The sequence below is a fragment of the Eretmochelys imbricata genome, chromosome 3, assembly GCF_965152235.1.
Source record: "Eretmochelys imbricata isolate rEreImb1 chromosome 3, rEreImb1.hap1, whole genome shotgun sequence".
Lineage (NCBI taxonomy): Eukaryota > Metazoa > Chordata > Testudines > Cheloniidae > Eretmochelys > Eretmochelys imbricata.
The window spans coordinates 90,838,518-90,865,498 of NC_135574.1; the positions used below are offsets into that span (position 1 = coordinate 90,838,518).

General features: G+C 41.1%; 1 protein-coding gene across 1 annotated transcript in view; it reads left to right on the forward strand.

Annotated features, from left to right (window-relative positions):
* The window catches only part of SLC35F1 (solute carrier family 35 member F1), a 387,317-nt gene that overhangs the window by 321,247 nt on the left and 39,089 nt on the right, over positions 1-26,981 (forward strand). The window contains exons 3-5 of the mRNA XM_077811721.1: positions 8,667-8,794; positions 19,938-20,097; positions 23,382-23,538. Coding sequence (XP_077667847.1) covers positions 8,667-8,794; positions 19,938-20,097; positions 23,382-23,538 — 445 coding nt within the window. The remainder of the gene's footprint in view (positions 1-8,666; positions 8,795-19,937; positions 20,098-23,381; positions 23,539-26,981) is intronic.

Consider the following 26,981-nt stretch of genomic DNA (forward strand, 5'->3'; position numbering starts at 1 on the left):
TTACCAGAGTCACTACCCTTGATAACAGAACGTCAGTGATTGCATTAGCTACTTGAATCACCGCAGTCCCCACAGTAGATATGCCCACTCCAAATTGATTCCCGACTGACCGGTAGCAGTCAGGCATTGCAAGCTTCCACAGGGCTATTGCCACTTGCTTCTCAACTGTCAGGGCAGCTGTCCCCTTGGTATTCCTGCGCTTTCAGGGGAAAGCAACTCACAAAGTTCAAGGAAAGTGGCCTTACGCATGCTAAAGTTTCGGAGCCACTGTGAATCATCCCATACCTGCAACAGTATGCGGTCCCACCAGTCTGTGCTTGTTTGCCAGAACCGGCGTTCCACTGTATCAGCCAGCCCCACTGCCACCATGATGTCTCAATTGCCACAGCCCATGCTTTCAGGAACGTCTGTGTCCATGTCCTCATCACAATCGTCCTCATGCTGGCATCTCTTAGCCCGGTTCTGCACATACTCCAGGATAATGTGCGAGGTGTTTACAATGCTCACAACAGCAGCGGTGAGTTGAGCAGGCTCCATGCTTGCCGTGGTATGGTGTCTGCACGGGTAACCCAGGAAAAAAGGCGCAAAACGATTGTCCGCCGATGCTTTCATGGAGAGAGAGAGGGAGGGGTGACTGATGACATGTACCTAAAACCACCCGCGACAATGTTTTTGCCCCATCAGTCATTGGGAGCTTAACCCAGAATTCCAGTGGGCAGCGGAGACTGCGGGAACTGTGGGATAGCTACCCACAGTGCACTGCTCCGTAAGTCGATGCTAGCCACGGTATTGAGGACGCACTCCGCTGACTTAATGTGCTTAGTGGGGACATACACAATTGACTGTATACAATCGATTTCTAAAACTCAACTTCTATAAAATTGACCTAATTTCATAGTGTAGACATACCCTTAGATTACAACCAGTCCGTCTCATGTAGGGAACACTTTGCAGAGGTTAACATCCAGGCTTGGAGCTGCCAGAGGTTTTATTTCTACATGGGGGGTTCACATATGGACTCACAATGTTTGAGACAAGGGCAAGCTAAAGTAATAATAAAAGCCCTACAGTTTCAGAAGTGAGTTTGGACAGTCTGGAGGCTGACTGGGATGTAGAGTTGGAAATTTCTGTTGGTGTGCTTAAGTGCAGAGTAGAAGGCACAATATGGGGAAAAAATCACCTTTTCAATTTACATTTATTGACTATGTAGCACAACTTAGCCTTTACATGCATTGGGGCCCTCTTAGCTTTTTTTTAAAGTACTAATGAGAACTGTTGGCAATGGGGAGGCACCCCAACATCTCTATTACCTTCGTGTAGAATTCCCTAAAAAGAGAGTCTTTTGGAATAATGTGTGCACAAGGAGAAGCTTTATTTTAGATATAAGACTTGGTGTGAAAACCAGAAAATTCTTCCCGGCTCGTCTTAGTTTTAACAAATAGCTGTGTAAACACCAGAACCTGTTTCTGTGGACTGATCTCATGCCCAGATGATTGTCTCTCCAAAGGTGAAGGTCTAGCCAGGAGCAAAGTGAGAACTGGTAATATAGTCTGTCAGAACTGGCACCTCATGAACCTCTGGCATTTGAAAGAGAAGTGAACCTTGGGACTCTTGTGGTCACTGTTTATTATGTTAGCGATTGATAGTAGAGTTGCAAGTAATATGAAATATAGTATACAGTATTGTTGATCTACACCTTTTGTTACCCAACAATGGTGTAGATATTTCTAGTCTATTTACTCATTTAATCTTCTCTGTCTTATTTCTGCTTTTCCTGAACTTGGGTTCTGTGGTGACCTTTGCTGTTCTTTCAATGTTTTCTTAATGTGTTTCCTTTTTTTCAAATGATTGTATATGTTACATGCAGGATTATAAACACAAAGTCTTGTATTATAGATTATCCTCTGTTTAACTTCCTCTTCTCAGTTTGTGATACTAAATCAAGACAGGTTTCAGAGTAGCAGCTGTGTTAGTCTGTATTCGCAAAAAGAAAAGGGGGACTTGTGGCACCTTAGAGACTAACAAATTTATTTGAGCATAAGCTTTCGTGAGCTGTTAGTATCTAAGGTGCCACAAGTACTCCTTAAATCAAGACAATACACATTAAATCACAAAAAAAAAGAGGAAGAAAGGAGAAAACATGTTCCCATTGGTTCATTGGGGGTCAGTTTGGTAAAGGTAGGCTATATTGTGTTGTACTGTAATTTAAGCCATCCTGGTCAGATTATGCGTATCTGTCTTATCTGATATGTAAATGTAATTATTTAAAGCCATGGTAATCTATTTCACGATACCTGCCTCACTTTGGCTTGCTTCAGAGCAAATGATTTGCTGTTCATGACTTACCAGTGCAAGCTAATACTTTTTTTACTTCTTAAGATTCTTTATTTCAGTGTTTAGTGTAATTTTCCATTAATTTCAGAAGTTCTCCAGTTGGTGCGGGGCGATCTATGACTGAACTCCCAGTAGCATTGATAGTAGTCAGCTGTGTAAACTTTCCTCCCCACTGCATTTATAAGACAATAGACCCTTCACGTTTAAATTAGTTCAGTGTGGTGTCAACTCCCCTGATGTGCAACTCGCTTCCCAATAGTACTATTTATAAAACAGAAAGAGGGCCCTAATGTAATTGTAAATAACTTTGCCCTGAATTTAGCAATCTAAAGTTACTGAAGCACTTCATATTTTAAGAGAGTCTTGATCTTTCAATCTAAACCACTTTTTTCTGCGTTGGTCTTTTCTTTTGTTCTATTTCGAGCACCCCATATCTATTTGGAGCACAGGAATTAAGCCCCAATTCAGAAAACAGTTGAAGCACGTGCAATGAGATTTCGACACCTTCTCAAAGTTAACTTCATGCTTATGTGCTCCCCTGGATAGGCATGGGTTTAAGCAGGTGTTCAGGGCCACCCTTAAGAGCAGGCACAGGAGTATGGTTGTCCTGAGAGCCAACTTCTGGGGGTACCACATCTAGGGCTGGCCTTGCAGGTGCTTAAGTGCTTTGCTGAAACAGAATTTTAATATTGACAAGGGTCAGCATTAATTCCCCCACTAATACTGCAGCACACTATATGACTCAGTGAACCCGACAACATTCCAGAACTTGATTTCTTTATTTTTAAACTCTCTTTAAAAGTAAGGAAAAATATCACTTCAAAGCTTCAATATGCTTTTTCGTTACACTGGCACTTTTCAATGCGGTGTTTTAAGGGTATGTCAAATAATTTTGGCACTGTAACTTTTGGGGATATATTTTCAAAATCCTGGGAAACGATTTACTTGTGTGACTTGCACTGATGTTAATCACGTGGCTAAATCCCCAAGTGCTGCTTTGAAAATTCATCACTTTCATGTTCAAAAAATAAGCAGACTCAAAGGAAAAAGTTACTTTTTTGCATCCTCAAATCAACACAGAGGCCTAAAGTTATAGCATGTTTCAAATATATTGTGCTATGCAAAACCAGAATGTTTTTGCGGCCCAAATCACTTAAAGCATAAAGGTTAATGGAAATGTCTGATGTAGTAGAAGGGACCAACTCATTTGAATCCAGATTCTTAAATTACTTATTGGATGTCATCTGGCCAAAGTAATCACATTCCTGACTCCTGCTGTTTCTGTGTTTCTTTCTGCAAGTAAACAAAGTCTGGTCTTAACCTACCAAAAGTTATATTCTCAATGTCACTGCCAGTACAGCAAATAATTAGGATGCTGCCTCATGATACCCCCATTGCAAAGAGTACGTGTGAGTGTATTTCTTAATGAGCAAAAGTCCTATGAATCACAGGTTTGATTGGGGAAAATGCTCAGGATGAAATCCTGGCCCCATTGAAGTCAATAGCACCACTCCTATAGATTCCAGTTAAGCCAGGATTTCACGTCCAAGCTTTTGGATGAGTATCTGAAGTATTTGCCTCTTTCATCCGCAACGATAGGTTAGAATTCTCATGAGATTTCAGAGAGTCCTCCTCCAGGTTGTTCCAGAAATGCCAAAAGGCCAGCTTTTCCTAGGAGATGGTAGCACATCTGTTACCAGTTTCAGCTGGACCCTAGAAATGCATGGACACGCATGATGATGAAGAATAATGGGGGTGCAGTTGGGAAAGCCGATGAAGCTTTTTCAAACCTTTTAAAAGTTTTGGTGTCCATTTGGAATAATGTTCAGTTTATCTTTTATCCTATTTTGTCCACTGGTAATTGTGGTTACAGCTGACACTAAAAGGATATGTGGAGACACACAAAAATATTTTAAATTGATGGAACTTTTTCTAACTTCCTAAATGGTTCCTGTTCAGGTCAAGCTTTTTGACAGCGGTTCAGGTCAGCTCTAATATCCATATTTAGACTGTAAGCTCTTTAGGGCAGTGGCTGTCACTTATGATGGGTTTGTACAACTCCTCACACAAGGGGGGTCCCAGTCATGATTGAGGCCCTGCAGGTGCTTCCACATTGCACATAAATAAGAGGGTTAACTGTCCCCAGTGAATGTGTGTTTGGTTTCTTTTGAACTGAGAACAGTAATAATCCTTGGCCCAGCATTAGAACTGTCTGACCTTTCTGAAGTCATGGATTTGATCTGCAAGCCATGTTGTGCTGACAGTCTTCACAGAGTAGAAATTAAGTATTGTGTGACTGACAGGATTCCATTGCCAGGGCATTGCAGAACAAATCTGGTTGCACAAAAATTGATTCTGGAAGCAGAGCTACCAGTCATGCAAACTCTGTTTTTGTCTCAGTGCAACCTTTCTCTAAACTAGTCCAAAGTTTTTGAATCTGCACCTAAGATCACAATAACTTTCTTTTAAATTTATAATAAGTCTGATTATTCTGTTACTGTTTTGCTTGGTTACTCTGATACCCTTAAATGCTGTTGCTCTCCTATTTTAAGTGAGACCCTCTTGCATCAAGTTTTACATCATATTTATTATTCTGTAGTCAGGATTTGCATACAGGTCTGGCCTTATAATGAGGCGAACTGAGGCGCCACTAGGACCCAGAGTGTACAAAATTGTGTCTGCTGCTGGTGCATATGTATTCTCTCTGCTCTAGATGCACAGAGATGGTGGAGTGCTGTGCTGGAGGAAGGAGGGCACAAGAGACATAACAGGCAGGCAGGAGAAAAGGTGAGAGGGAATAACAGAAAGCAGCAGGAGCTGCAGGGAGAGAGAGAGGAGGAGGAGCCTCTTATGTACCTCTCTAGCACCCCCAGGAGCCTAGACTGATTAACACCAGCTTCTCAGGGAGCTTTCTGTTTCCTGCTGCTTCCCTGAACCCACTTGAGGAGAACAGGCAGTCAGCTGAAGTGGTAGGAGCCAGTTAGGCCCTTAAGACGCTGATATCTTCCCTCACTCAGGCTCTGCTACCAGCCTGCTTATTTGTCCCCTTCAGTTGAGTCTTGAGAGCCACTGTAGCTGGCACAGAACAGCAATCATGAGTGAAAGAAAAAAACGCCCCTCAGGGGCAGCATTCAGAAAAAAATAGAAAACAAAGGAAGCTTTTCTATCTAAGCAGGAAGGAGCTTTCCTGAGATACATAGACACAAATGTTCACGGTGAGCCTTCCGGACCCAGTGAGGATGTGAGTGGTGAGGAGATGCCTGATCTTCCAGTCAGTCAGAGTGCAGGTGACCTGGCAGCTACTGCAGCATCCATATCTCCATCTCAAATGGATGTAACCATGCACATTCCTGAAGAAAAGTGTGGATAAGAGAAGAGTGTGATGGAGGCGCAAGAAACAGCTGCTGCTGAGTTTAGTTCCTTAAGTCTAGATGATCCAGGACTGTGGACCCACTTGAGCAGTAGCCTGAGGGACTTCCTTGTACTGCATGGGCCACAGCAAGCGAAAAACTTCATGTTCCCCAAAGACAATGAAAATAGAAGTTTCCACCCAACACATTACTGGTGTGAAATCGCCAATGGTGGCAAAGTGGAGAGGCCATGGCTTATGTACTCAAAAACCCAGAATGCTGCGTACTGTTTTTGTTGCAAACTCTTCCAGTCTAATGTTCCAGCCACATTGGGTTCTACAGGAACAAAGGGCTGGAAAAATCTGGCTAGAAATCTGGCATTCCATGAGAAAGCAGCAAATCACCAGAGAGCATTCCATAGGTGGAAAGAGCTTGAGATGAAACTAAGGTTAAAGGCCACCATAGATGATCAGCATCAGGAGAAGATTGCATCAGAGTCTCTTTACTGGGAAAATGTTCTGAAAAGGCTCATTGCCATTGTGAGAATGCTTGCTACCCAAAACCTAGCACTGTGTGGCACTTCAGATCAGCTGTATGTGCCAAACAATGGAAACTTCCTTAAAATTGTGGAGCTGATGGCTGAGTTTGATGCTGTACTCCAGAAGCATCTAAGAAGAGTCACCATCCAAGAAATGTACACACACCACTACCTTGGAAAAACAATTCAAAATGAGATCATACAGGTACTGGCAACAAAAGTCAAACAGAGGATTGTGGCAGATCTGAAGTCAGCAAGATATTACTCTGTTATTCTGGACTGCACACCTGACATCAGCCATATGGAACAAATGACTTTAATGGTGTGTTTTATAACCACAACAGAACCTAGTGAAAATGTGCCTGCAATGGTGACTGTCAGGGCATTTTCTAGAATTTATTGACATTGATGATACTACAGGAGCTGGTATGACAATTGTGCTTCTTAAAAAACTGGAAGACACGGGAATTGCAATAGCTGACATGAGAGGTCAGGGCTATGATAATGGTGCCAACATGAGAGGAAAGATCAGAGGAATGCAGGCTCGGATCCGAGAGTTAAACCCCTGAGCTTTTTTTGTCGCATGCAGTTCTCATTCATTGAACTTGGTGGTCAGTGATGCAACATAAGCTTCTAGTGAGGTCGCTGAATTTTTTAATGTAATTCAAAGCATCTATGTATTTTTATCTGCATCAACTCGTCAATGGCAAATTTTGAAGCAATATCTGGGAACATCCTCTCTGACACTAAAACCACTGAGTGCCACATGATGGGAAAGTCAAGTGGAGGCGATTAAAGCCTATCAAACACAAAATTGGGAAGATAGATAATGCCATAGTTGCCATTATGGAGGATAATGCTATGATGGGACCTGTTCGTGGGAGAATAGTGGCAGAAGGAAATGGAATCACCAGAAACATAACTTCAAATTTCTATGTGGCTTAGTGTTGTGCCATGACATACTATTTGAAATAAATGTTGTAAGCAAGAGACTTCAAGGTGTTGACTTTGCTATATCTGGAGCAATGGAACAACTAGACAAAGCAAAGTCATACCTACAGTCTTACCGGTGAGATGAGGGATTTCAAAACGTTCTGAAGAGTGCACAGAAGTTGGCAGAGGAATTTCACACTGAAGCTATTTCCCACCCATTCAAGAATACAAGAGTCACCGAAGAAGAAGACATTTTTGATTACGAGGCATGGGGTAATCCCGTAAGAGACCCCAAACAACAATTCAAAGTTGAATGCTTTAACCAGGTGCTAGATTGTGCAATAGAGTCAGTTGAAGAACGTTTCATGCAGCTCAAGGAACACAGCAGTATATCTGGGATGTTGTATGATATTCCAAAACTCCTCACTATACCTGAAGAAGACCTACATCAGCAATGCAGGGCACTTGAGACAGTGTTGACACATGATGACATGCGCGATATTGATGCGAGTGATTTAGGTGATGAACTAAAAGCCCTTTCAAGATACGTTTCAGCAGGATCAACTCCAAAGGCTGTTCTAGAATATATGTGCACAAATAAGATGACCACCCTCTTTCCAAATGCTTTTGTTGCTCTGTGCATGCTTCTAACACTTCCTGTAACATTTGCCAATGGAGAACGCAGCTTCTCCAAGCTGAAGTTAATAAAAACACATCTACGCTCCACAATAACACAGGAGAGGCTGGTCGGCCTTGCAACCATCTCAACAGATCATGAGCTGGCCCAGACTGTGGACCTTCAGCAGGAAGCAGTTAAAATCTTTTCAAAACAGAAGGCACGGAAAGCACCACTTTGATTATTCGAACAGATAAAAATGCCAGTGTTTACTAAGCAGACAAGAAAAGTTACGTTTACTGTTCAGGCGTTTGAAAGTTAAGTGTTACTTAAAATTTTTGAACAAGGCATTTTAAGTTGTTAGTTCTCTTTTATTGGGGTAGGTAGCAAAGCAGTACCATGAGAGGAGTAGAACAGGAAGAAGGCAGAACTGAGACCTTTCAAAGTTTTGGCCCAAGCAAGGAGACATGGGGGCATCATTTGAGCTCGCCGCCTCAGGTGCCAAAATGTTGTGGGCTGGCCCTGCTTGCATACATGCACTGAACAACAAAATATTCTTAGGAAATATTACCAAAAATTGTTGAAGCTCAAATCATTTTTCTTGGCAAGTTTTTAAAACCCAAGTGAACTGAAAACCCAGACAACCACCTTGCTTTGTGGTGTTGACTGATTTGAATTGCAAGACAAATAATTTGTTAGTTTTTACCTACCTAAAATACCTTGTAAATATTTCAGTTTTAACTATATTTAAGTCACAATCTGGATTTATGTTCTATTGAATCTATCCACTAATTTGATTGCATAAGATATAATCTCTCATGAGATATAGTTTGTTGTGCGTGTGTTTCTAACTCTTTATATGTAATTGTTTCTTTGTTTTTATCTACCGACACAGGAGAAGAAAACTTGCTGGCAATTTTGAAACGGAGATGGTGGAAGTACATGATCCTGGGGATAATAGATATAGAAGCCAATTACCTAGTAGTCAAAGCTTACCAATACACCACTCTTACTAGTGTACAGGTAAGTACTCAAATTATTTCCTCTCTCAGGGTTTGATTCTGCACCAAGTCAATGGTAAAGTCCCCATTCACTTCAACAGGGCAGGATCAGGAACCCAATTCCTTCTTTGTCCTCCTCTTTATGATGTCTCACACTCATAAAATGATGTCTTTTTTGTTTTAATCTTTTGCTAATTTTAATGCTGACCATTCTGCAAGCTGTAGAAAAATAAAATGTTGTGTAACTTACTCATTCTCACATTTTGGGGCTAAGCTACTTGGCTTGGTCCTTTAATAATATATTTTAAAGAGTAAATACCCATTTGTGTAGACTCAGTTTGCAATTGGAAAATTACAACCCCATTTTTGTCAATGCCCTCAATCAAGCAATCAAATGCATTTCTTTCAGGCACAGTTTGCCCTGTCCAAAAATCACCAAAAAATCCCAAGACAAAACCCCATAATTCTCCCCCCAACACACACACACAATAGGAACAGTCTTCTTTAAAGGTACAGCCTGTAAATTTTAAAGATTTAGGTTTTTTCCATTGTAGTAGAGAAAAAGTAATAGAAATTCATAATGGAAAATGTATGTCTCTGGACATGGCTACACAAATTGATGTTGATCATTCAGAAATAAAACACATTTGCACTCTATATAATGTCTAAATAGCACGGCACCCTTAGATATTCTGATCGTATTTATACCTTACTTGCCTGAAACTTGCTATAAAGCCAGTAAAATAAATAAGCAGCAGTTAGTGTCCTGAAAAAGCAGAGATAATTAAGAACATATGTCTTTCTTGGTTGAGCGAGCAGTGTTGGGGGAAAAAACTGAATTTTGCCTGAATAAGAAGCAAGAATGGGGGAAAACTGCAGTTTTAAGGATTATATGAAACACTTGAAATCAATGTGAGTAACTATAAGTGCTCCTGTTGCCAGAATTTGGCTTTCAGACTTCTTTGAAACACAAATACATATTTAAAATTACCTGTAGCACCTTTTCAAAGGAGAACCTAATAACAAACACCCCCCCCCCAACACACAAATAACTCTGTTATTTTATACCTAGTGGAATGGAAAAATCTATCATAATAAAACCAAAATCAGTATTACTATTTTTGTATAGATCTCCCTGAGCCAACTTCTACACTACTTATAGAGGCACACAGCCCCCTGTACTTGGTCTTTATAGGTCTTTGTATCTGTCTGTTTCTGCCTTTCTCATCCACCCACATAAATGTGCTTCAGCAGCCTGGTTTGTGAATTATTTGTCCAGTTCTAAAAACTGGGTAAGTAACTAAAATAATTAATTCAAATATCATGACTGTTGTCAAATTAATTACTTTGTTGTTTAGGTCTAGACTCAATATTCACATAAAGTATATTTTTTTGAACTTCAGTTTCCTGGTACTGCATTTACAAGATATTACATCATGCTCATCTTACCAGTGTTATAAAGTTTCCTATTAAACGTATTGTGTGTGATACAAACATACATACAAACATACATAACTTTGCCTTCCAGCTCAGTTCTTCCCCGTTTTATCAAACAGCATTATGAGACAGATTCTGTTCCCTCTCTCCATTTACTCATACTCAGTAGTGCTTTTGTTCCCAGCAAGCGGCCCCATTCATTTCAATGAGATTGCTTGCAGAGTTTGGTGTAGTTCACCATGAGTAAGGGATCTGGCTCTGTTTCATTAGATGAATAACCCTTTCCAATCTGGTTGGCCTCAGAATAACACTCTTATCTTTCTCCGAGATGGTAGAGCATCGATCTCTGTAAATGTTTATGTGCTTCATGATGCTGGCAGGAAACAAACTTTGAATACATGGGTGCTGAACATTTGAAAGTCTGGCTTTGAGCTCTTTTGAAAATCTGGACCCAAATGTCTAAAGACTGAGAAACTCACATTCATTTCCAAAATCCAGGTCTTCAGCACAGCAGCCAAACATCATCTCACCACTTAGGCTAGCCCTGATTAGTCTCTGAGTCTTATCTACATGCAGTGCAGTACATGCTGTTCTGTTGTAGTATTTGGTATTAATTGTTTTCCTTATTTCACATCAAACAACTCTTTAGGCTGCTTCTTCAAAGCTCTGTGCCACAGTACTATAGTGCATGCATACGGAGCCATCAAAAAAAGACCATTGCAGAAGGGAGAGCCATTTTTCTAAATGGTGATTTATATGGTAATTTATTCTTTGGGCACTCAAGCCTTTGACTGGCATGATAAAAACGAAGATAGTAAAACCTCAGATTTATAGACATCTGGAGACCAACAATAAAAGTATGTTCTTTGAGTTATTTTCCCTGTGGGTGCTTCCACTTCAGGATGTGCGTGCCTCCGTGCATTGTTGGTCATAGATTTTGTCAGCAGTGTCCATTAGTTTGCCATTGTGCCCTGCACATTCTTGTGCTCCAGAGCGAGGATAAATATATATGAAGGGCAGGCCCACTGTGGCTCCCATTCCTTCTCAGTTGCCTGTGGCTTGATGTGGAATGTCACAATGTCCATTTTAGCTGTCCATGCAGCTTGCTGTTTTCTTCTCTTAATTGTTCTCTTTCTTTTTTCCTTAGCTTTTCTTTATTTTTGGTTATTTAGCAAAAATGTGTGCTTGGGCGGAGGGGTTCCCCCTTTCCTCCTTTTTTTGCCTGGTTGGGACAGCATTCTGACTCATCCTCCTCTAGCTTTCCTAAACTGTTATGCCCAAAAGTCTGGACTTCAAACCCTGACCAGGTCTTTGCCCTGCAGCAACAGGCATTCTATCTGCCTCCACTGCCTTGGAGAGACTCACATCCCTTCCAAATGTAAGGTCCGCTCTGGATTCAAAAGCAGATGCAGAAAATGGAGGAAGGACCAACTATAACTCCATCTTATAGAGCATTTTCTGAGACCCACAGGGTCCAGATCTCTCCACCCCCATATTTTGGCTTTACTGCCCAGTGCACCTCTGTGAACATTTTTGCTTTGGTAAGCAAGGACCCTGGGGATCCTTCAGAGTTGTCTGGACATTTAAAAAAAGAGACCCCATTCTCCAGAGGAAGAAACCAAGAGAAGGGCTAAGTCACCTCTCAGACTGGAACCAAGGAGACTAAATGACCTGGCATGTGTGCCACTGATGCTTCTATCTCCTCTAGTACTGAGATCTGGCACTGACTAAAAAGACCACACTGCATACTGAGAAGCCTTCTAGTAAGCAACCTCAAGTAGTTTTACTGTCAGTACCAGACCCAGTGCCTCTGGAGTGTTACCTGCACAAAATTCTCTATTACACACACTGTAAGGCACCCAATTTTAACCTAAATTTGTTGCCCGCACACTCTAGGACATCCCACCTCTACCTAGTTCCTAGGGCTCAAGGCTTCCACCGCTACCTAGTTCCTAGGGCTCAAGGCGTAACCCGGTCAACTTAGGCACCCCCACCCTTTCCCAGTTTCTAAGGTTCCAGGCAAAAGGCACCTAACTTTACTCCTCTCTGGGCTCTGCTCTTCCACGGGCTCAGAGCAAGCACCCATTCCTTGTGGGCTGAAGGCTTAATCTTTTACAGGTTTACGGGTTTTTTACCAGTGAAAGAGCCTTACACAGTAATATCCTACTTAACCTCTATTTATTAACAATTATCAAAAAGGAATGTACCTGCTAAGCATACAATGCTCACCACTCCCAATAAGGCAGATGAACATTTCTTGATGGATAGTCAGGATCAGGTCATCTGGGGAACTCCAGCTTCTGCATAGTGTGATTGGCAGGGTGTGGAGGTCTGGCAGCTCTGATCTTGGAGCTGTGTCCTAGAGTTGGAGGCTAGTTCTGGACCACAGGAGTTTGAACACCTTCATCCTCTCTCAACAGTTCAGAATGGTAACCCTGCCAGATATAATTTCCTCTTTGGAAATCTGAGATTGGTTTGTCTCCCTTGATCTTCAGGATGCCTGGTTTGTTTTTTATAGCCATACACCTGTCCCACAGACATTTTCTATGCTTTGTCATTGGCAGAGACCACTACCAATACAGTGTCTTACTTTTAGGCCTCTCCACTACCCCAGGGTCTTTACCAAGATCCTTTCAGCCACAGCAACCCATCTCTGCCAGATGGAAATAATTATCTTTCCCTGCCTGGATGACTGGCTTGTAAAGGGTCACTCATTTCTCAGCAAGCAACAAGATCCTACGCCTATTCTTCTACTTGGGCCTCAGCTTCAGCTTGGAAATGTCAGCTCTCACACTTACACAATGAATTGCCTTAATTGGGCCCATTGTGGCCTTCACTAGCACCAGAGCATACTTACCCACACTTACATACACAGGTTTGCTACAATTCCCAGCCTTATTTCCACAATACAGTAGAGCCCACAAGCCACAGTGAGGGCTTGCCTTCAACTCCTGGGCCACATGGCAGCCTGTACATTTGTAATATCTTTTTGGCAAGACTACACTCCTGCTATCTTCAAACTTGGCTGAGAACAGTCTAGACATCCAACAAACAAAGTCTATCCAAGCAGGTGTCAATACCTCAAAGGGTCCTCAACTGTTTCAACTGGTAGAAGAATCCCCAAAAGATCTATGTGGGACTTCCATTCCTGCATCCCCACCCTCCTGCAAAAATCATCACAACAGATGACTTCCTGCTGGGCTGGGGTGCACATTTTCAGGACTTCACAGCTCAAGGCAAATGGATCCACCAGAAGACCACCCTCCATATCAGGGCAGTCCATTATGCCTACCATCATTTCTTACCCCACGTCGGGGCCACTTGATCAGAGTAATGCTGGACAACAGAGCACCAATGTATTATATATAAATCATCAAGGAGGAACAAGATGGAGAAAAGTTGTTCTCTCTTGCCACAGAGGCAGGACAACAAGCAATAGGTTCAAACTACATCACAGCAGATTTAGATTAAATCTCAGAAAAAACGTCTTAACTGTAAGAACAGTAGGACAATACAACGGACTGCCTCGGGAGGTGGTGGAAGCTCCTTCACTGGAGGTTTTCAAAAGGAGGCTGGATAGCCATCTGTCTTGGATGGTTTAGACACAACAAATCCTGCATCTCGGTAGGGGGTTACACTAGATGACCCTTGCTGTCCCTTCTAACCCTATGATTCTATGACCTTATGTGCAGAATCCATAAAACTATGGAATTGGTGCATATCTCACACATAGAGATCTCAGTGGATTACCTGCCAGAACTCCAGAACATAGTAGCAGATTCTCTGAGAAGACACTTCCACCAGGACCACAAGTAGGAGCTGAACAATGAGATACTTTGAAAGATTTGTCTTACCTTGGACCACATGGATGCAGATCTCTTCCCAATTCCATCCAATGTGAAGTGCTGATGGTTCTGCTCAAGGCGGGGGGAGAGGGGGAGAGGAGGATGGGACACAGTCATAACTCATTAAGAGATGCTTTCATTATCCATTTGTGTGTGTGATATATAGTTGAAATTGCATATATGTGCTTTTATGAGGAGAAATGTGCAAACTGAATGGAGATGGTAATGAAAAGCATAACAAGCCACTTTTTAGGCTGAAATTCTGTATATATTTAAACATGTCTATGCTATTGTGTACAAACATATGCCTCCTTTCAGCATTAAAACAGTAGAAACAGGTTAGACCCTTGTTACATTACAATAGGCACATAGGGTAGGATCCACAAAGGTATTTAGATGCCTCAACCTTAGGGGTCTATGTCTTGGGTATACACACCTCTGTCCCTGTTTTGGCTCCTCTGTAACCCACAAAATTGCTGCCTCACCCTGTAGGGGCCTAAACTTACTTGGTACCTAAGTCCCCTCTGTGTCTATGTTTCTGCCCCTGATCATGCTTGTGGATGCCTAACTGCTGCCCAAGCCCCAGAATGAATCATGAACCAGGAGATGATGGGCATTTGTCCTCTTATCTCGTGTGCAGAGTCCAATCCCGGAGCCTCTGAGCACACCTACTAGATTGGTTCCCATTCAAAATGTGGCTAGAGGAACAGGTGGTGCGCACCTTGTAACTTTTAGCCCAGTGGTGAGAGCGCTCACCAGGGATGTGGGTTACCCAGATTCAATCCCCCTATCTCTAGCAGAAGGGGAGAAAGGACTTGAATAGGGGGTCTCATGAGAGTGCTCCAACTACTGAGCTTTGAGATATTCTGTTGTGGGCTCCCTCAGTCTCTCCTGGTGAAGCTGTTCCACTGTGTATAAATAATGAGTCATTGGAGCAGGGGGACGATACCTGGGGTCTCCCTCTTCCCATGTGGGTGTCCTAACCGCTGGACTACAGAATCATTCTTCTTCTCTTTCTCTGGCCCAATGACTATGTAAGTATTTATCCACAATGGAACAGTCATAGGGCGAGAGAGAGAGAGAGAGAAGGAATTACTCTGTAGTTCCCATTTGTGACTCGCTAAGCAAAGATAGGTGCCTCCTTGCAGCCCTGACTTAGGCACCCATCTCCAAAAGAGGGGCAGGCTTTAGGACACTCCTCTCCTCAGCATCTCCCATAGGCTAGGTTAGGTGGCTCCCTGCCTAGCATGCTGGCTTTTGTAGGTCGCATTCTTAGGCACCTCTCTCTCCCCATTCATTGTATAAGGAATCTAAATGCCTAACTTGGCTTTGTGGATTGCAGTCTTGTTCCTGCGATTCTTCCAGGCACCAGAAAGTTAGGCTCTGTGACACTCCGTGTCGCAGTGCCTAAGTCTGTTGATGGATCTCACCCATAAAGTCTGATACTGATGCCACTGAAGTCAATAGCAAAACTCTTACATCAGTAGTTCAGGATCTGACCCATAAATTATTAACTAGAACAGTGCAAATCCAGCAGTCTTAATTACACTAGAGCAGCAACAGTCAGCACATAGTCAATGCATGTAATATTCCTTACATTGCATATTTTCCCCAGGAATTATGCTGATTTTACATCTGTAATTAGAGGACAGAACAGATTACAATTAATTAATTTAGCATGCGATTAGTGCATGTCGCCAAGCAGTTGTTCAAGTTTATTTTTGCATGGGGAAAAGGATGTCCTTTTTTTTTAAAATAAACCTATTTGGTAAAAGAGAAAAATGAACATAATTCCTGATTCCTGCAGATAAAATACACTGTGAAGCTGTGTATTGCTTGCTGCCTGGCTCTTTTTGTTGGTCAGTTAACTGTCATGCAAAAGAGAACGAGCAAATTATGTTGAGTATAATGAGCAGTTTTCACCCAGTCATCATACCTCCCTAAAATCTCCCTGTCTTTCAATATCAAGATTTGTCACTGTAAAATAAATCATTATGATTGATTTACAGACCAGAATAGTTGTTTACTCCAATCATTAAGAAAATCGGGTACCTCTAAAAGCACAATTGTTGTTTTCCTGAATATGAAGTACTTATTGTGACAAGATGACTTATGCTTCACTCATATTTCAGTTATGGTATTTAACTTATTATTAGTAAATAAGGGTCAGTCATCAGACAGCAGTTTGACTGACTACAGTATAGCCCATTTGGTATAATTTTCTACATTTTGTCTCTTTGTTGCCAGTGAAATGTCTCTACATTATCAAACTTAATCCAAAGGGACACATTATTGTCATTATCTTCAGGAAGTTCTAATCATTGTATGCTTTTTTTAAAACAAATGATTATCATGAAATGTGTGAAGTTGGTCCTGGGTTGATATTTGACAAGCACGTACCTTGTCATCCTAATTTTTCCATTTCCAGGATGCAATTGATTTTTTGTTTAATTTTTAAATGTGCATACAATGGGAAAATTAATTTAAAATGTTATAAAGTAGCCCAAACCCAGGGTACAATCAGGTCAGACATCATCAAATAAAATTTCTCCTTTTGTCATGGGAAGATGGTAAACTTGTCATCAAATGTGGTGCACACAATTTAAACATTCCTTGCACATGATACTGAGATAGAGGATGGGTTCAATTTACCTAGACCCTGCTATCCCCTTCTGCGGGTTCCTCTAGTGACAATTCTGATTTAAACCATTTTGAGAGACAGGTTACCAGACTAACGAATCAGTTAGTTCTGGTGTGGTAATGGTAAATCTTATATTCTTATGTTAATATTATGTCAATATGTTAATATTCTTATGTTAATAAAATTTCCTAGGTGGTTGATGATTGAAAGACATTGCACTGCCTCTGAGCTAGGGTTGATAACAGACATTTGAGAGATTTTTTTTTCCCCCACTGATGATAATATTTTTAACAATTACTGTATGTTATCAGATTTGTGAATTGCAAACATATACCTTCTTGCTGACAGTGACATCTGTTCTCCTATGTGTGCAAACCCAGTGTGCGTGCATGGATGTAGCTGGAATGTATTGTAAGTCTCTGGAAAAGGGGAGAGAGAAAGCCTTAGAAATAAGGTCACTAATGTGCAGGAGTAATTGCTGATCTGTATCAATATCAAAAGGAAAAAGCGCTGGTCAGCAAACTCCCAGTGGAGAACAGCAAGAAACAGCTGAGCTGATTCTTCCTTTCCAAACATTCATTGAATTTTCTGCCAATTACACACTCCCTTCCTTGTGTTAGGGCTCCTCATTAGCAATGCCCTCAAGCAAATCATGTGGTGAGAGCTTCCCCTCACAGCTGCCACCTGTCAGTGACTGGCCCTGAGGTACTGTAGAATGTGGAGAGGGATTTCTCTGCCCCCACCTCCACTCTTCTAATTGGCAGTTCCCCTTTGGTCATTTCTAATGTGACAGATCAGGAAATGCCTATTCTCTTGTGTAAATCTGAATCCTCATGGCACATGGTACTTAGAGAAACAGCCTCACCTTCTTTTAAGCTTACTTTCCACTTTGAAACCATAAGTAAGGAGATCAATAAAATCCTCCAGTGTCATATTCACATACCATTTTGAATTGTTAAGCTCATGCTTGTGCTATTGTTCATCCTAGTACATGAATTCAGAAGCATAATAAAAATTGCAAGTGCAGCCGAGCAATGGAAACACATCTTGGCATTTTATTTTGCTTTTTAGTCAACGTTTTTAGGCTGAAATTCTGTCCTTAATTGGTCCAGTTGTAGCTGTGTATTACACCTAATATATGTTCGTAATAGAATTTCTAATTCTGCTCCCCAGTATTTTGGGGAGCAGTTTGAGCCACATATCCTTGTCGCTGTATGTACCACTTCTGATGTTTTTCTCTTTCAAATGGTGCTGGTACTCCTGAATAGGAAGCCTTTGAAATTAATGTTATTGTATTGCATGCTCTTGTTTCTTTGACTAGGCTAGAGAGAATATTTTTTGATCTAAATTAAAAAATTGACTCTTTTATTCCTTCATCCCAAAGTGAAGCACCAATGGATGTGCTGAATGCATAGGTACCTATATTATAAGGAAACATTTTTAGCCACTGAAATTCTTTGAAAACTATCCAGGATTCCATTCCCAGTCAGAAATTATATTTTGCTAATTCCATGACATGGCAGCAAAAGTTTAATGGGAGATAGTAATTATTCAGTAATATTTTCTAAGTTTAATGTTCACCGACACTGAGCAAATAGAATGCAGACACATACAGATGCTAGGCCCATTACTCCAATGGAAAAAAGCCACCCTGCATCCCCCCAAATTTAAAAAATTAAGGGAATAACGTCTAGAGAAATACATAGAATAAAACTTCCCAGTGTTTCACAGACAATCTACATATACTGGAGCCCTAAGTAATAAATTTCTTTAAGGATAAGCGAGATAGTGAAATACCTTGCCTTACAACCATATAACTTGCAATTAAACACTCAGGGAGAGATTCTGAAAGTCACAAAGTGGGATTCAGCACCAGCTCTCACTGAAATTTAATGGCACTGGGTACCAAACTCCACTTCATGTCTTTCAAAATCAGCATTGCTATATTGGTGAGGGGTGGGTTAAAACCATACCCCTCATCAACATTGCAATGCCAACAGATCCCACCCCGACCCCCAGTGTAGACACAGCCAGGTCACTGAAAGAATGCTTCCATCAACATAGCTAACATTGTTCAGGGATGGTGTTCCTCTGATGGGGGGCAGGGTACGTCTATTAGTGTAGACTAAGTCTGTACTATGGAACTGTGTTGGCATAGCTATTCCAGTATGGTCTCCATAGTGTAGACATACCTTTTACCTTTTCATTTTACTGATTAACTGTACTGTGAACCACTGTTTTTATGAAAAAAGGAAAGGAGTACTTGTGGGACCTTAGAGACTAACAAATTTATTAGAGCATAAGCTTTCGTGAGCTACAGCTCACTTCATTGGATACATACCTTTTTATGGAAGCAGAAAACCCATCACTTAAGTTGGACAACCAGTTTCATGTAAAGTCCATTATACTTTCTCTTAAAAATTTTCAAAAGCAGCTAAGTGATTTAGGAGCTTAAGTCCCATTTTCAAAAGTTACTTGAGTATTAAGGAGTAAATTAATGGGATTTAAGCTTCTATGTGACTAAGGCCCAGATTCTCAAAGCGATTTGGATACATAACTCTCATTGTTTTCAATGGGAGTTAAATACCTGAGTTCCTTTGAGGATCTGGGCCTAAATCACTCTTGAAAATGGGACTTAGGCTTCTAAGTTACAAATATTTTGTTCAAAGTCTTTGGCTCTCAATGACATGCTGGTAGCTCTTTTACAAACATTTGATCTGATTTTCTTAGCTGGTAGATCTCTCTGGAAATCAGGCCAATTAATGATTAATTCTTACAAGACTCCTTTGAAAGAGGTACTATCCAGATTTTATGGATGAGAAAACTGAAATGCATTAATGGTCTGATCTTTTTTCTTTAGAAGAGCTCAGAGCTTGATTTTTTGAGTGCTCATCATCCATAATAAGGGCCAGATTTTGAAAAGTGCTCAGCTCTCACTGTGACACTTGTGCCCAGATTTTCAAAATGTGGCCCAAATCGTGGATGATGAACACTACCGACAATCTGGCCTTGGATGAGCTAACCAAGGTCACATGGCACAGTCAGTGGCACAGCCAGGAATCAAATGCAGTATTCCTTGCTCCCTGTCTTGTGTTTTAACCACTAGATCACACTGTTTCTGGAAAGCAAAACTATCAGTAAATAGTCCTCTGTTCTGCTCCTTTAATCGTTAATAGGTTAGTGTTTTTAGAGTAACTTGTGCAGCAATGCTCTTTTGTTGTTGTTCTCCTCCTCCTTGACAGCTCCTAGATTGTTTTGTTATCCCAGTGGTGATATTACTGTCCTGGTTCTTCCTGCTGGTCCGATACAAGGCAGTTCATTTCATTGGAATTGTGGTCTGCATTCTGGGCATGGGCTGTATGGCAGGAGCAGACGTCCTTGTCGGGAGACAACAAGGAGCAGGTGAGTCTTTGGATACATTTGTGTGATTGGCTTTTCATTCAAGGAAAGCTACGTAACACTGAGGTGATCCGAGAGGGTAGGAAGGGGGCAAAGAGGGGAAAGGCCCCAAGAGATCATGTGTGGGTTTAAATGTGTTTGTGAGTTTCAACCATCTCCATGGCTCAACATCCATTCATTGAGGGCAGGAGCAATAGAATAAAATGACCCCAACTAATGAGGGTCAGTGCCACTTAGGGAGATGACTTGAAACACTTTTACTTCAAGCCTCAGCAGCAGTCTTGCTCAGCTCTTTGGCTGCATCTTTGAGCTACAGCCCCCTATTCTCTCTCAGCCCCTCCAGTTTGTTTTCTCACTTCTGTTTCCTTTTGCTCACTTTCTGCACACAGCCTACTTCACTGGTCACATACTCAGACACATCCAACCCACAAATTAACAATCTCCATCGTGTGCTGCACCAAACCTGAAATAATGGTTAATTGTGGAGATGCCTGCATCATACCTGAAATGACTTGTTTATATGTAAAACATGCTTTTTTGTGGATTATATGAATAATGTGTGTTTAGCCACAATAATAGCACACTGATGGGCAGTATGGAAGGGACTACATTTCATCAATCAATATCTTCTGTCACATTGATTTTTCTAGTGCCAGCCCAACTGATGTGGGAAGAGAACAAGTTCTTTTCAAAAATTGTCAGTTGGATGCCGTTTTCATTCTAAATTATAAGTACTGAATTTTGAGCTGAGCATAATGCACTGGGATTTTAAAGTCAGTGTTCTGAATACAAATGTAAGTGCAGGGAAAACTGCACTTGCCAAGATGCTACTGAACAAAAACTGAGCAGGTTTATAGAGAGCAGACCAGCCTGTGTTGTCCCGTCACTTTCTCTTTTCCTGTCCTGAAGACTTTCACTTCATCTCCCTACCCAAGAAGCAACTCTGTCCCAGTTACAAAGAAGAAGATCTGTTCTGTCTCATGAATCAGCAAATCAGAGCTGCATTAAGAAAAACTCTACACAAAATATTTAATTTATTATTCAATTTACCTGCTCCTCACTGGGTGGATGGGCTGTGGCTCACTGGGAACTTGCAGGGCTGTGGACCAGGGTAGAGAGGGCATGCAGAGATTCAGGGACCAGTGAAGCAGCTGTGAGAAATGGCGGGGAGAAGGGAGAACCGTACACAAAAGGAGTCTGTCCAGTGGGGTTCCAAGCTCCTTAGGAAGGTACTGAAAGATCTGCCTTTGAGGTAAAGGAGCCAGGGAACAGGGGTTCTATCCTTTGCTCCTTAGCAGGTGTGCAGCTATAGAGATTGCTGTTCAGGAAACTTGGAAACAGGATTCTGGAGGAATGTGAGGAAACTTTGAAATTGAAACTGAATTTTTGTGGAATCCATTATGTGCCCTTCCTCCCTAGCAACTTTAATTAGTTCATTTGATTTCACTTGTTCTATTTAGGGAAAGAAAAAGTTAGAGATAATCCCATACTAACTAGAGTAAGCCATTAGATTGAAGTAGTCACTTGGCAGGTTACTGGCAAGAAGCAGGTATTATTTGTCATATTCATTGGTACTGTACAGATAAGGCTTCTAGGTATTTTGATCCCAGAACATTCTGTACTCATGCATTATTGCCTGCTTCTAATGCAGACCTGGACCTGAAGGACTGTCAGTATCTGTGTTTATTGGTATGTAAGGAGAAGAAATTCAACCACAAGCATCTGCCTTTCATGTCAAGTATCACAGCCCTTTTAAAATTGTAAAATGACTTTATTAAAATTCAGGGAATGACTTCTATGTTACGTGTCCCTTTTAATGAAGTAAAATGAATGAGCTGGTTCTATTTATGTAAAGCGGTCAAGACAGACTCTAAATAAATAAATAAATGCTGGCGGTGAAATAAAAGGCTTCAGGAGGCTCTTCAGTAAAGAGTGCTGCATTGTTTATAGGATATTTTTCATGGCTAGGCAAACAAAAGAAGGGGATGAACCAGAAACAAGTACACTTCTATTGTTTATCAATAAATCCCTTCTCCTCCTGTGCACAAACTGTTTAGGTTCAAGGGCAGTGAACTTATACACTTACAGGACATACCTGATATCACTGTAGCATAGTCTCTCATAAAGATATTATTTACTATGTTAACAGTCTCCCAAAATGTGCCAGACATCTGCTGAATGAGAAATGGTGGTTTATAACAACATAGGGCTTGATCCTACAAAGATTTAGGACTTCTGGGTCATTGAACTCACGTGAGTAAAGTTACCTAGGTGCCTAAGGGCTTATCTACATGGCGGGGTAATGCACGCTACAGATGTGTGATTTCTAAAGGGTTCTAAAGTGTTGCATGTCAGTTGGTCTGTATAGACTCTGCTGGCATGAACTAGCAGTTCTTTAGTGCACTTTAACATAGTGCTGTTTCACACTATAATGCAAATAAAAAATATTTCAAAATGAAAAGTCATTTCAAAATGAAAAATCAAAATGTGGTGTTGCAAAAGTGTTAAAATGGGATGTTTTGACATTGTTGGAACTGTTTTCCTCTCCATTTTCTTCCAAAATGAAATTCTGACAAAATCTACTCTATTTTGCAAAGCATTTCATTGTTGACAGAACTGCATATTTTGATGGAACACGGTTCTTTTGAAATCTCTTCAACATGGTCCAGCCAATAGTCCTGATGAAATAATCTGGATTAGTCACATGGTTTAAGTTAATCACACTCATAAGTCTTTGCAGGATCAGTGCCTAAGTTTTCTGGAATAGCTGGAACTTGAATAAACCTACCTGAAAGCTCTCTGCTAAAATAACAATAAAAGCCTCCAAGAGTTAAGGAGGTTTCAAATGCTCTTTGAGAACGCCAGTACTTCGATGGCAATACACATCAGGCAGGTGTGTTTTTCCCTGTGTCCGGTACATTAGACAGCACTACAGTTGTTAAATACAGTGTAAAAATCTGCATTATCACTGCTCTATACTCCACAACAAAAAACAAAAAAAGGTTAGTCTCTGAAATGTGCTATTTTGTTTCTGGGCTTTACAAATTCATCTTCTCCTCCAGTTTTTCTCCTTCACAAAACAATTAAATCTCTCCCTCTGTCTCTGCTAGGTTTCCTTTACATTTTGAATGCAAATGGGTAAACAACAGTATATTTGCATGCAGGTTGTTTACAAAGATGTGGGCTATTTTGCTAGGTCTCAAGTCTGCGGGGAAGAGCTTGCAATACTTCTAGGCAAATGATCATTATTTTGAAGCCTCCTGTGTTTTTTCTCCATTTATTCCTAGGTGAAAATAAGCTGATAGGGGATCTCTTAGTACTAGGTGGAGCAACACTCTACGGCATCTCCAATGTTTGTGAGGAGTACATTGTCCGAAACATGAGTCGGGTGGAGTTCTTGGGCATGATTGGGCTGTTTGGCTCCTTCTTCAGTGGAATTCAGCTGTAAGTGAGAGGGTTTGCAATTTGAGCCTATTGAACTTAATTCATCAGTTAGCTTTTTCTTCGTTTCATTCCCCTTTCTTCTTAGCCAGACATTTACTGTGGAGAATAGCCTGTTTAAGCTCTTGTGTTTTAAGTCTTTACTTGGTCAGTTTTAATATTTCCTGTCAGGTCAGTAAATTTCAGCAATGATCTAAATATTTATCTAAATTTGCACTGAGGCACTACAGTGAATTGTGTTCTAGAAGAACCACATGTAAACAGGTGGATACTATTTTACATCTATCAATTTGTTATTTCAAGACAAATGGCAGTTTAGCATCTTGAGCTATATTAGGAATGATGCAGGCTACACCTATCTGTAATTGTGATTCATGTTTATAAAAAGTCACCTAGAATTATAAGCAGATGGAAACACTGGCTCTTCCAGAAGGTATTTCATTAATAATTTTACTCCATGTAAATTATTTATGATATTTAGAAAACTATGAAAGAAAACACAGAAACAGTTCCTTTGCAGTGATAACGCAGAAAGGGCCAAATGTTCAAAAGATTGTCTCATGAATTGCAGGCATACCCACTGCCCCCATAAAGCCACATATATTCACACAAATGGGTAGTGATGTGCACAAGTGTCCGTTTTGCACTCCAGATGCAGGCTTTGTAGCGGGAGAGTAGGTTCCAGCCTTTGAAAATGTGTCTGGTAAAGGAAAATACCACCCCAAACCATTACTAAGTAATATTGCTAAATTTTATGCAGATCTGATTATTGTTGTGCCCAAAATAACTTGTAATTATTAATCAAAACTGGTGGTTTATCTGCACAGCTGATCTGCCCAGACTCCAAGTATAGAGAATGATCAGCAATAAATCCCTATTGAGTCCCACTGAACCAACTACATTTGTTTAGTAGGCTCATTTATTATTTTTGTATACCCATTGTTGTGGCATCTGGGCACGACTTAAGTGTTTGAAATCAACTGCTCGCTGCACAAGTAAAGTTCATTAAGGAAATAAGAACTGGTAAAAATGTCTGATTTGCTTGGGGAAAATCATTTTTATTGCCTAGCTATACATGGTCAGCAATAGGTACTGATACTGAAGACAGTCAGTGTGGAGTCTTACTAAGTGTATGTCAACTTAGACACATCTAGGAGGCAGTGTTGCCTGATGGAGACTACACTGGGCTGTGACTCAGGAGAGTGGGGTTCTGGTCCCAGCTCTGCTGCTTGCCTTTGGGAGCTCACTTTACACCTGTACCATTTGTAAAATGGGGGTACTGATACTGTGACCTCCTTTATAAATTGCTTTAAAACCTATGGATGAAAAGCACGATATATTATATTAAAATAATAATACAATACACCGTTATAGAGTTTTCTGCATTACATTTATATAAGCATAGCTTGAAAAGCTGTGGGTGATTATTAGCTACTTCAGTGCAATGAGGATCTAAAATAGCTGGGAACAGTCTGGAGAAGGAATCTGACTTGGAAATTAGACAGTTGCCCAGCACGTCAGCAACAGCACCTATTTTGGTGGCATCCGTGGGTGCTGGGATAGAAATTAATGGATGCTAATCTGGGCACTGTAGTGAGGAAACATAAAACAGTCTGAAAAATGAAGCATCTACTACAAAATCTAGTGTGAGGAAGAGTGAGTTTGATAATAAAGCTGCAATATTTCATTCTAGCTTACTCTTGTCTGGAGAGTTGCATCCTGAGGACAGGGGGGAGGGGGCAGGGAAAGGAGGAAGAAATTGTATTTGTTTGCTATTGATATATTTGTAAATCTAATGCTGTGCATAAAATAATGAGATCAGTTTGTCTGTAAAAGAATGGAATTATACGTGCCTTTGTATGCATGAGACGTATGTCTCTGTTTACGGGCTGTCCCCCAGGATTGTCTTGAAAACAAAATGCTGCGACTCATGAGGTTACCCTGCTGAGCAACAATTTAAATGAAGTTAAATCTAAGAACTTTGCTGCAAGGTTCCAGGTCAGGAAATGGCAATACAGAAGAAGTATATGGCAGTAAATTATGTTCTGTGGAACAACACTCCATTAGGTTGTATGTCCCCCTCATTTACCATGTAGTTGTTATAGATCATGAACAGTCCTCTTCTCACCAACTAACTTCCCCTTCTGATTTTGACACCTAGCTCTCTGTCTTCCTCTCATCATTGTCTCCCACCCTCATCCTCTACACTTGAACTTCCAGAGTACTGGGCCACTTAGCCTCTTGTCTCCCTACCCTCATCTCCTTGTTTGCTCTGCAGCTTTGAGGCACCATTTGCTTCTTCAACAAGCATTGCCTTGCCTTATTCTATGTATGCTGCCCTCTATACATGGGATGCCCTTCCTGAGCTAGTCCACAAAATCACAGCCTTCTCCTTGTTGAAACCCCTCCTGGAGACACACCTCTACTGCAATGACTAAACGTAGAGTAATCTGTCTCTCTTCCTTTAAATATTGCTTGCTTGGTTGCTTGAAGATTATAATATGGTCTGTTTTGGGGGGCTCTGTGCTGAGCCAAGTGGCCTGCTAGGCTAGGCTGAGAGCTTACTAATGAGCTTACTAACTGCGATCTCTTGATTCCTAGCCTCCTTAGGATGCTTTGACAAGGGGGCGGGGCTAACTCAGGTAGAACAAGGGTTTAAAGAGCCAGCTCCACAGCAACCAGAGAAGCTAGTGAACAGGGAAGTTTTGTGAGGGAGTTTGAAAGACATTCCTTTCAGGTCCAGCTCTCAAGCAGAGAGAGTTCCATGACAGAATGTGAGAGCATAAAACAGAGTGAGATACCAAGATTAGGTAGGGAGAGTTCAGTAGGAGGGAGAGGTGGCTGAGGGACTATAACATAACTACTAGAAGAGGGTCAGAAAGACCTCTTGAAAAAAAAGACACAGGAGGTAAGGGAAAAAGGGAAATGAGTATGAGAGAAAGGGGGAGAGGAGGAAGACACCTAGCAAACATACTCTAAACTTAGGCCAACAACGCCACCCCCCCAAAAAAATAAATAAATAAAACCCCAAAGCCACTCCTGCAAAAGTAAAAAGAATGCAGACAGAAGTCCATCACAGAGTGGATGCTCTCCAGTTTATTGCAGTGAATGCAGCGTGGGCACATGGTATATATGTGCATTTGATGCAAGAAACTCATGGCCAAAGAGACACAATATGAGCTCTTGAGGCTAGAGGGCGGAACTGAAGGAGCTAAGGGAGACAGAGAGGTACATAGAAGGGACTTTCAGGAAACACAATAGAGTGGTCCCACCACCAGTTTGACAGCGTCTGTGCTGCTGAAAAGGATAGAAATCTCAGGGAAGGGAGAACATCAAGCCGGAGCATAGGGAAATGATTCTATATTTGGAACTTCCTTCTAGATGACATCATGGTTTCCTTCTGGGGAGGAAACCCCCATTATTAGGAAGAGCCAGGTAATAGTGAT